Raw genomic sequence first — 11,293 nt, forward strand, 5'->3', positions numbered from 1 at the left:
GGGGTTTTTTTTAGTGAAATGTGATAACCAGCATTACAGAGGTGGAACAATCACTGTCAGAACCCTGCCTAACCTAATAAACAGGAAGTTGCTTAAATCTGCCCAAATGACTTATTTATTCAAATATTTATTTATTATTTATTATTATTTTATTAATGCGGTTTCTACCCCGCCCTCCCCTCGAGCGGGCTCAGGGCAGCTTACAGTGATGGCACCAATTGCCATCAAAACAATAAAACAGTATAAAACAATACAATACTTAATAAGAATATAAAATCTAAAATCATAAGGTGCTGTTAATTATACAATTATACAATTCATTGCTACAATGGCGCATTCAGATTTCTAGACAACTACTAAGTTATATCCCACTTTTCCTTGTAACTCAAGGAAGCTTACTAATCATACTGAAAAGTATAAAGGGGTTTGGGAGGGAAATCGTTTTTTCCCCAGCTCCATTATAGTATGTGGGGACCATTATAGTCAGTGGGCCCCACAGGATATAATGGAGATGATCTGGGGGTATCTGGGGCTCTGGAGCGGCTGTTTTTGAGACAGAGGCATCAAATTTGTGGTTCCAAAAAGCCCCCAAGTTTCAAAAAGATTGGACCAGGGGGTCCAAATTTATGAGCCCCAGAAAGAGATGCCCTCCATCCTCCATTGTTTCCAATGGAGCGAAAAAATGCCTCTCAGTTCACTTGTAGGCTGTGCTACCAGCTAAGTTCCCTGCTTTGCCAGCTAAAATGTTGTGCACCAGCATCCCCTAGCACAGCCTAGAGGGAACTTTGGTAGCTGTATCCATGGAATCTTACTCATTCACTTACTCGTGAAAAGCTCTTTTGAAATCAGAGGGACTTCAATGCAAAGCAAATGTGCATAGGATCGTGCTGCATTCATATGCATCATTATTTGGAAGTGAATCCCACTGAACTCACTGAGACTTACTTTGCGTAAACATACATAGGATCATTTATCAATCAGAGTGGGATGTCCAACTTGCCCTGACTGGCCCTGGCCCCTGCCTGGTGGAATGAGCTACCTTATGAGATCAGGGCTCTGCGGGACCTATTACAGTTCCGCAGGGCCTGTAAGACAGAGCTCTTCTGCCAGGCCTTTAGTTGAGGCAGCAGACATCCACTTTGATTAGGCCTCCCCTCCCAGTGACCACAGATCCTAAAATCCGGACTGGGACCATGCTGTCTGCTGTTGAGGCGTGTTGTTGTTTTAAAGGCTGATTATTTTATTGATTTTAATGAATTATTATAATATGTTTTAATTGGTAAATCTGCATTAATTGCATATATATATATATATGTTGGTACCCGCCCTGAGCCTACAATGTGGGGAGGGTGGAATAGAAGTCTAATGAAATAAATAAACAGAATTTATATCATAAGAACATAAGAGCCCTGCTGGATCAGACCAATGGTCCATCTAGTCCAGCATCCTGTCTCACATAGCAGCCAACCAGTTCCTTTGGATGGCCAACAGCAAGGCAAAGAGGCCAAGACTTTCCTCTGATTTTGCTTCCTGTCTCTGGGATTCAGAGGCTTAGTGCCTCTGAATGTGGAGGTTCTCCTCAGCCACCATGCTAAGCCATTAATAGATGTATCCTCCATAAATCTATTGAATCCCCTTTTAAAGCTGTTTTTTCCTGTGGCCATCACTACATCCTCTGGCAACAAACTCCAAATTTTAATCAGTCTCTGATTAGAATGTGGAATTTTAGTAGCATTTCCTTTTGTCCATTCTGAACCTACTGCCCATCAGCTTCATTGGATGCCTTAGAGTTTTAGTATTATGGGTGAGGGCCTTTGGTTAAGGCAGCGGGTGTACAGTAAAATCTCGCTTCCCCTACTGAAGTTAACCGTCTTTATGTGGCCCAGATTAAGAAGATAAAAAATGGAAACAGCTTGAAATCTATATACAAATAGTGTAACCTGTTTTAATATATGTTGTTTTATATTGTTTTAATTGTTTTATATTTAATAATGTGTTGTACTTTATGATGTTTTGATCTTTTTTGTGATCTGCCCTGACCTCCCTTGCGGGGAGGGCAGAATATAAATTGAAATAAATAAATAAAAGGGAGAAAAAATTCTCTTTGTCAACTCTCTCCACTCCATTCATAATTTTATAAACCTCTATCATATCCCCCCCCCTTAGTCATTGCTTTTTGAAACTGAAAAGTCCAAGACTCTTGAGCCTTTTCTCACAGGGAAGGAGCTCCAACCCCCTAATCATCTTGGTGGCCTCCTTTGTACTTTTTCCAGCTCTGCAATGTCCTTTTGGAGATACAGTGACCAGAACTGTACACAGTATTCCAAATGAGGCCACACCATAGATCTATACAGGGGCATTACAATATTGGCCATTTTATTCTCAATCCCTGTGCTAATAATCTCCAACATAGAGTTTGCCTTTTTTGCTGCTTCAGCACACTAGGTTGACACTTTCATTGAGCTATGCATCTCAACTCCAAGATCTTTTCCCCTCTCAGTCTCGACAGGACAAGAGAGTTTCAGTGCCACAACTGAGAAGGCCTTCTCCTGAGTTGCCATGCACCTAATCTCAGAGTGCCGGGGCACCCAGAGCATGGCCTCGGAAGATGATTGTAGCAATTGGATAGTTTTGTAAGAGAATAGGCGGTCCTCAAGGTGTGCTGGTCCCAATTGTATTCTATACCAATTGAAACACCCAAACAGTTTTCAGGGGCAGCCCCACATAAAGAACATTGCAGTAATCTAATCTAGATGTAATCAGGGCATGCACTGCAGTGGTCAGATCTTTTCCGCCCAGGAAAGGCTGTAGTTGGCTAACTGGCTGAAGCTGGTCAACAGCACTCTTGGACACATTTGCCACCTAGCTTATCCAGAAACAAGCCTGAGTCCAAGAGCACTGCCAAACTATGGGCCTTGAAGTGGAATGCAACCACATCCAGAATACATGATACCATAAATTCCGGGTCGTACCTTCCACTCACCAATAGCACTTCTCTCGTCAGGGCTAAACTTCAGATTATTAACCCGCATCCACTCCAAAACTGCCTCAAGTCACCAGTTCAAGGGTTTTCATAGCCCCCTGGGATCAGCCAGAAGTGCAAGATAGAGCTGAGTGTAATCCGCATAATGGTGACAACCCAGTCCAATTCTCTGAATACCGTCTCCTATTGGTTTCATGTAGATGTTAAAAAATAATGCCATGAGAATGTGTTCCTTCTGTTTACAGAACTATTCTTCCTCTTTCATAGGTAGTGATAGTGATGGGCTGCTGTCTGGGCAGGGGGGAAGAAGGGTGGGATGTGCGGCTTTCTCTCAGAAGAGGCCATATGGGCAAGAAAGTTAACCCTTCAGAAATTGCGAGGAAGCAGAATTGACAGGGAATTCTGTGCCTTTCCTTTGCTTGTGCCATCGAAAGCTGTGAATGGGAAGAGTGAAAACGTTGCCAGTGCAAGACTGATAAAGCAAGCAAATGCTGGTATTACAGTTGAACTGGTTTCTCTGTTTGTTTTGCCACAACCTTCCTCACCACAGACTCATGACAATTAGGAGGGGGCAGTGGGAGTTCCTGTGATACATAACATAGGGGAATGCCACCAAATCTCAAACACTCCACAAGAAAATCCCTACTATCCAAAGCACTTAGGAAGCCAGCAAGGGCCCATTCTAACTGGCCACTACAGAGAGCACTTGCAGCAAAATGCAAAGCTCTATTAAACTAATGACTTGACCATGACATGATAGATCAATATGAAATAACAAATCAAGTGAGAAACAGAGCACACATGTTTAATTAATACATGAGCATACTGATGAGACCACCTCAGCATGATGTTGAAATTCCTCCAGAACTACCAGTCTGGGAGACTCTGTACCTGTGTCAAGGTGACTGATTATATCAACAGAACCCACAGTTGATCCAGAAATGGGGGGAAAGGGGCACAGTGTCTGGTACAGAGAGAGAATGTAACTTTGCTCTCTGAGAATATGTATACAGCTCTGAACCTGGCATCAGACTGCTGATCAAAACTTTGGCACAGTATAGAAAAGGCAATTATGACCAACCCCTTCCCTCCATCAGAGGCTAGATTTTCCCTCTGTTTTTCTGTCCACTCACTGACTGAGCAGCCCTGGTAATGTGTGTTCTTCTCCCCTGAAGAAACCTTGGCTGTCCCACCCTGTCAATTAGATATATTTTGGCTATTTGCTCAGCCCAGGAACCTGAGGGAAGGGATAGGTTTGCCCTTTTACTTAAATCTTTGAAAATGGCACTTGACTTTAAAATTCAAACATAATAAAAGGTTCTATTTAACATCAAAGGAAAAGATCAGGTGAAATCAGGGGTTGAAATTACTGAGGTAAAAGTAGTATAAGCAGAGTGATCTTATATATCAGGCTAAAGAGAGGCTCTTTATTTATTTATTTGGGTCTTCCCAGGACTCAAACCTCTTCTCTTGGAACATCAGTACTCTTCTTGAGTTTTTCCCTGACTTTTTGGAGAGCACAGAATTCTCTGGTCTGGTGTGATTAGAAACTGCCTGTCTCTACAGACAGTTTCTAATCACACCAGACCAGAGAATTCTGTGCTCTTCAAAGATAACTCTCCCTAGAAGATCTATCCCCTTTCCTTTGGCCTGAATGGGAGTCTTTTTTACTACCCAAACTTCTTTGCCAAACTCTCCCCCAGTTCTCTGTGTTCAAACTGCTCACAGCTATTGCTGAATTCAGACTGTGTTCAATCAGGGTTGAAATCTGACTCTGTCAGCACTAAAGCCTTTTTCTGTCAGGGCTATTCTCAGTCTCAGTACATGTCTCTTCTCAGTTATGGCAGGAATCTGATTGACTCTCCTCAGCATCCAGCTTTTGCAAGACTTTTTCTTCTCAGCTGATGCTGACCAATCAGATTGCTTAGAGCAGCCTGTCACTCAAGGCTGTTTCTGTGAAGAATTAACCATTCACAGTCCTATAGTTGTCGGTACAGCACTTGTAAGCCTCTTAAAAAGTGCAGTCCCTCACAGCATTTTCTTTAAATTAGGGGGAACCACCAGGTAGGCAGAAAAATCTTAAACTTTTTTTTTTTAAAGGAAGGGATAAGATCCTGGCAGCTATTTTGGATTGCCTAAGCAACTTCAAGGCAAAATTCTCCTAAGAAGCTAAAATTACTAAACTGAGGCTATCATACTTCGGTCACATCATGAGAAGACGTGACTCACTGGAAAAGGCAATAATTCTAGGAACAGTTAAAGGCAGTAGGAAAAATGTGAAACCCAACATGTGATAGATTGACTTAACAAAGGAAGCTGTGGTCTTCAGTTTGCAGGACCTGAGCAAGGCTGTTAAGTGATAGGACGTTTTGGAGGTCATTCATTCATAGGGTCACCATAAGTTGGAAGCAACTTGATGGCGTTTAACGCGCGTGCACGCACACACACACAGAGCCAACTTCAGACAACAAAACATCAATTCCTGCTTCATTTTGAGACGAGATAAGTTAGGTGAGAGCCAGCCTGGTGTTGAGAGCCTCTAATCCGGAGAATAAGGTTTGATTCTCCACTTCTCCACATAAAGCCAGCTGGATGACCTTGGGTCACCCAAAGTTCTCTCAGAACTCTCTCAGCCCCACCTACCTTACAGGGTGTCTGTTGTGGGGAGAGGAAGGAAAGGCAATTGTAAGCTACTCCGAGACTCCTTTGCGTAGTGAAGAGTGGGGTATAAAACCAACTCTTCTACTAGGTGAGAAAGGGGTAAGCAAGCAGGAAAAGACAAGGACATACAGATAGTGTAAAGAGAGGGAGGAAAGAAAAATGGAGCAAGAAGGGGGGAATTAAGGGGGCTGGAGAGAGAGAGAAGGAAGCAGGCAAGGGTGAGGGGATATGGAAAGTGAAGATAGCATGGGAAGGAAGACCAGCCAAAGGAGGGAATAAGAGGCTTCCCTCAGATGAGTTCTTCTGGGTCCCCTATTTGTAACTTTATAATTGCATTTACTGGTCCCATACATCTCTGTTACATTGTCAAGTATTCTCTGAAGGGGGTGGGGGCCCCAAAATGCCCATGCATTAGATCCTCTTTCTGTTGTCACTGACTACTCATAGTATTCAGCATTTTTATTTTAATTGTTGTCTTCTTTTAGTGATATGAATTCAGAAATTATATGGCATTACAAAAGACTAGACTTAGTGTGGAACTTGTGTGCATGCACACATAGAGGGGATATTTAGTCTGATGACTAACCCCTCCCCCATAATGTCCTGTGACTGGGAGAAACTTTGGATGCTAAAACTGCAAGAGCATACTAGTGAATCAATAGCTCAATGCTTCAGAGAACATTATTGAAGCTACATACTAAAGATGAAGATCGGATCTCCCCCACACACACCATGGGAGGAGACATGCCTGTCTATATCTTCCAATCCATTATGGTTTCTGTTAGCTAATACATAGTGCTATGATTTTTAGATTCTTAATACTATTTCATGTATTCTATTGGTGTCATGCTATTGTGTTTAATTTCTGGTGACTGGGAATTGCCAGTATTAAGCTATGATGTGACTAGGTCTACAATACTAGGGAAGTTTTGCCATTTGAAATGTATTGTAGACCTAGTCACATCATAGCTTAATACTGGCAATTCCCAGTCACCAGAAATTAAACACAATAGCCACAATGATCTATTAACTTGTGAGCAAATAGTTTATGACTGCAGACCTTTGGTTATCTAATGAGGCATATTACTGTGTATTAAAGAATGTATTGGCATAGATACGTATTTCACCTGTTTTTAAATTTACTTTCTGTGGCTTTTATCTCAAGGGTTTTTTTAGGCCTCACACAGTGGCTATGAACAGGTGTTACACAATTGGATTTAAACTCATTATTCTGACCCAATTGAACGGTGTGAAAGTAATTTCATTATTGGATAAGTGTCAACCATGCTGCTTCTGTTTCATTCAATGAACTGTGAAATATAATAGGTACTACATTAATTGGAATAGAGCAAAAGATTAGACTATATTATCAAAATATTGTCATTATAACTGTTAAACATTTGCTGTATCCACCACAGTACATTAAAAAAATTAAATAGTAAATAACTGGACATTTTTACATTGCCTTTAATCATTAAAATTCTTTGTCCATTCACAATGGTTTTGTGAATTTTTGTTAAGTATTATGTACATATAAAAATATGAACATGGGGAATTTCTATTGCAACAAGGCAGAATTCACTCTGCGTATTGAATTAAAATGTTTTTTTCAAAAACTAACCTCAATGTTTTCCCAAAAACTACCAAACACTTGCCAACTCTTACCAGACTTCCCAGCATACTGTCTACTGTATTTTAGCATCAGTCTCTAAATAAATGCTTTTTGCTAAGTTTTTTATTCTTAAGATGTGCATGTAAATCCAGAGTCAAATAATACTGATCTGATACCTAACATTTTAAGCAAACCCACGAGGGTGCCTCTGAGTTAAATTATAAATCCTGATTTGTCTGCATTTGTGTATCATATTCAATTGGTACAATGATTTTGTTGCTTCTCAGAATATGTGTTATTCATAAAGGGGCATTTTCTGTTCACAATATCTTATAAGAAGTTCTGTCTGGGTATTCCCCTCTCTTCCAGTTCCCTTGCCTAATGAAATCTGTATCATTTATCCATACAGGAGAGTTCCTTTCACATGGGATCTGTAGATACCATAGACTTGAAATGAATTTAATATTGGTTTCCTACATATATCCATTTTCTAGGATCAGTTTAGATGTCATGAACAACCTGCAGCTTATTTGTGATGAGCACAAACTTCATTAACAGGCTGGCTTGCACACTTCCTCCACTTGTCAAACACGTTGAGATTGAAATAAGGCATTTTTAATTAACTCCCATTATCCATAAAGTCCAAAAACCAACACTCTAACAAATTGAGGTGTGTTATTTCCCCACTAATTAGAACACTTAGGTATGGTTTAATTCTCATTAAGAATCCTGGTTACTGGAAAAACAGAAACCTGAGGGGTAACTCTCTGTTTGGCATCTTGACAAACTGGAGTAAATGGGAAACTGCTGAGAGAGGTGGCTATGCAAAACTGACAGTAAACCAGGTTTGTGCCAGTTACATATGAGCTCAGGTTTGCTCATGACTGAATGCAGCTCTATTCTCAAGTCTCAGTACAGTATCTAAAAATGTGTTGTCTCATCAGAAATAACTTAGAACTGAATATTGGGGGGGGGGCTTTTAGATACAGAAGGGTAACTGGTGATATTTTTTGAGAAATGAGAGCTTTCTCACCTTATCTTAACTGGATAATAGGGTATATATTCTATTTTACTGTATATTTCATCAGCTAGAGAATGCCAAATTGTATAGTCAACAGCATCTGAAGAATTAAGCAGTGACTCACGAAAGCTTATATCCTGCCACAAATTTTGTTAGTCTTTAAAGTGCTACTAGACTCTTGGTCTTTTCTACTGCTACAGACAGTAGCTACCCATGGGGAATTTCAGACATCCGATACGTTCCATTTCAGGAACTGTTCACTAACGGTTTCTGTACTGACATTTCAGACAGAACCGTTTTAGTGATGGTTCCCTAACGGAATATATTGACCCCTTCAGACACAAACGCTCCTGTCCTGTTAGGGAAGCGTTTCTGAGCCGCTTTACCTGCAAACTCTTTCCAAGCAGTCTTCAATTTTCTACACAGTTCCTGAAGTGCTACAGGGGGCTGTGTAAAATGCCCCCATAGCGCTTCCTCTGATTATGAGGTTTTTTCGCCCGCGCGGGCGATCACTGTCTTTTTTTAACATTCTTTTAAGAGCGCTAAAGCACTATAACACAACACCAAAACAGCAGAATAGCGACCCCATTGGAATGCCTAGACCAATGAGATACATGAGATCACTACATCTGGGAAGAACAGGGAATTCAATGGAGTACAATGCCATGGAGTCCTCCTTCCACAGCATTCGCTATATGCCTGGGAACTGATATCTGCAGGCAGGAGATAAGCTGTAACTTTGCAATGCTCCCTCTAAGCTGTGGAGTCCTGTGAGCAAAAATTCCACTTTGTGAGCTACTGGATTAGAATTGTGAACACGTTATTTGGCTACTGCATAAATTACTTTGCTCTGGAGCCATTCTTCCTGAGCTAAGACAAAAACGTGTGAGCCAGAGGCTAAAAAACTGTGAGCCAGCTTACACTAACTCAGCTTAGAGGGAACACTGGCTGAAAGTACAGGGGATCCCTAGGTCCCCCCTGGAGGCATGGCATCCCGAAATGCTGGCCATTAAAAGGAGGATGCTGTTTGCAAGACAGGAAGGAATTAGTGTTTTTTGTTGTTTTTTTATGCTCTCAAGCTGTGCATTCCCGAGCTTCCACTTCCTATTTTTAAATCCCCCAATCTCATGTATCTCAATGGAGTCCAGGTATTCCAATGGGGTTGCTATTGTGATGTTTTGGTGTTGTGTTATAGCGCTATAGCGCTCTTAAAATAACATTTTTGGGGAAAAAAAGATGATCGCTCGTGCGGGTGAAAAGGGGCAAGAAAACAAAGCGGTGCAGTCTGAAATGTCAAGCCGCTTCCGAAATGGCTCCTTACCGGTAGGTGAAAGGCTGTGTGAAATGGCTGCCTCTGTACCGGTTTACTCCAAGATGGTACAATAACGGCTTAAAAGGGGTAATCTGAAATGCCCCCATATTAGTCAACAGCATTGTATCTGATCATTTTTAATCAAAGGCCTAAACCCACTGGAAGCACAGGAATCAGAATTTGTGGGTATTTTTTACTAGGGAGTATACTTGTTACAGTCTTAGCTGGGATAGTGTGGGTACTACAAAAGGCTGCTAAGAAAGGTCTGGTTTCAACCTTGTTGAGTACAATCTTGCGGTGCAGAAGTTTGTGTCAAGGGAATTCAGTTAAAGCATGTTTCCTGCTGTACTGTACTCACAGATCTATTTGTATAAGAGAAAGTGCTGATTATTTCAGTGATGAATGAGCCTCAGAATGGATCAGTTAGGTAATTCAGAGATTATTTAAAGTAACAGTAAGGGTGGCTGAAATGGCTGCCTCTGTACCGGTTTACTCCAAGATGGTACAATAACGGCTTAAAAGGGGTAATCTGAAATTCCCCCATATTAGTCAACAGCATTGTATCTGATCATTTTTAATCAAAGGCCTAAACCCACTGGAAGCACCGGAATCAGAATTTGCGGGTATTTTTTACTAGGGAGTATACTTGTTACAGTCTTAGCTGGGATAGTGTGGGTACTACAAAAGGCTGCTAAGAAAGGTCTGGTTTCAACCTTGTTGAGTACAATCTTGCGGTGCAGAAGTTTGTGTCAAGGGAATTCAGTTAAAGCATGTTTCCTGCTGTACTGTACTCACAGATCTATTTGTATAAGTGAAAGTGCTGATTATTTCAGTGATGAATGAGCCTCAGAATGGATCAGTTAGGTAATTCAGAGATTATTTAAAGTAACAGTAAGGGTGGCTTTAACTATGCAAGGGCTGCTTAATACACAACACTGTTTTTTTCTTGGTAGTATACTAGCTGCATCTTAAACCCTGATTATTCCTGTTTCCTTCTTTCCTTATGTAAGGTTCGAACAGAATTTCAGAAAAGCTGGGAGCGTTGGAGACTAGAACACTTATACGTCCAAAGAGACAACAGTACGAAGCTACTCAAGTGTCCAGCCAACAGCATAAGTAGTGGAGGTACCTTGGGGAGCACAGTCTATGCTGCCACTTGTCAGGCTACATGCAGCTAAAATTCCTGCAGAGGCAAGAGCAAAAGAGTTGGACCTAAACTGCAGGAAATATAATAGAATATCCTTTGAAATCCAGCTCGAATGATTGTAAGAGGCCCTTTGAAAAGTAGCACCTCAGTTCATGGTAGCTGGATAACCTTTTAAAATAAACTGCTAGTATAATCAGTGCACATGGAGTAGGGAGGGAGAGAATCTTATCTAAAGTGAGCTTGAAAAGTTTCTTTCCAGTTAATATTTATAGCCTTCAGGGTATCCAGAGCCTAACCCTTTAATGATGCAGCCTTGAAGCATGAGGCTAACAGCTTATTAGTTTAGATGGACGAATTGGAAGTTTTGCAACTGATACAGATCAGAAAAAAGTTTCATTGGTAAAGATGAAGCAAACACAATTAGAAGCAGCTATCAGACTTGAAACATGTTATTTCAGGCTTTTCATAGGATAGCTTTTTAGTACATATGCAGTAATGACCGTCCTAGAAGTGTTCCCCCTCCTCCATCTACTGCCTTTGTTGCACAGAATGTGGAT

General features: G+C 41.0%; 1 protein-coding gene across 1 annotated transcript in view; it reads left to right on the forward strand.

Moving 5' to 3' along the window:
- GLP1R (glucagon like peptide 1 receptor) overlaps nucleotides 1-10,767 on the forward strand; it is a 97,102-nt gene extending 86,335 nt beyond the window's left edge. The window contains exon 13 of the mRNA XM_015425502.1: nucleotides 10,600-10,767. Within this exon, the coding sequence (XP_015280988.1) occupies nucleotides 10,600-10,767 (168 nt within the window). The remainder of the gene's footprint in view (nucleotides 1-10,599) is intronic.
- Nucleotides 10,768-11,293: the final 526 nt, after the last annotated feature.

Source organism: Gekko japonicus, unplaced genomic scaffold (assembly GCF_001447785.1).
Source record: "Gekko japonicus isolate JY-2015 unplaced genomic scaffold, Gekko_japonicus_V1.1 scaffold506, whole genome shotgun sequence".
In the NCBI taxonomy this organism is placed as follows: Eukaryota; Metazoa; Chordata; class Lepidosauria; order Squamata; family Gekkonidae; genus Gekko; species Gekko japonicus.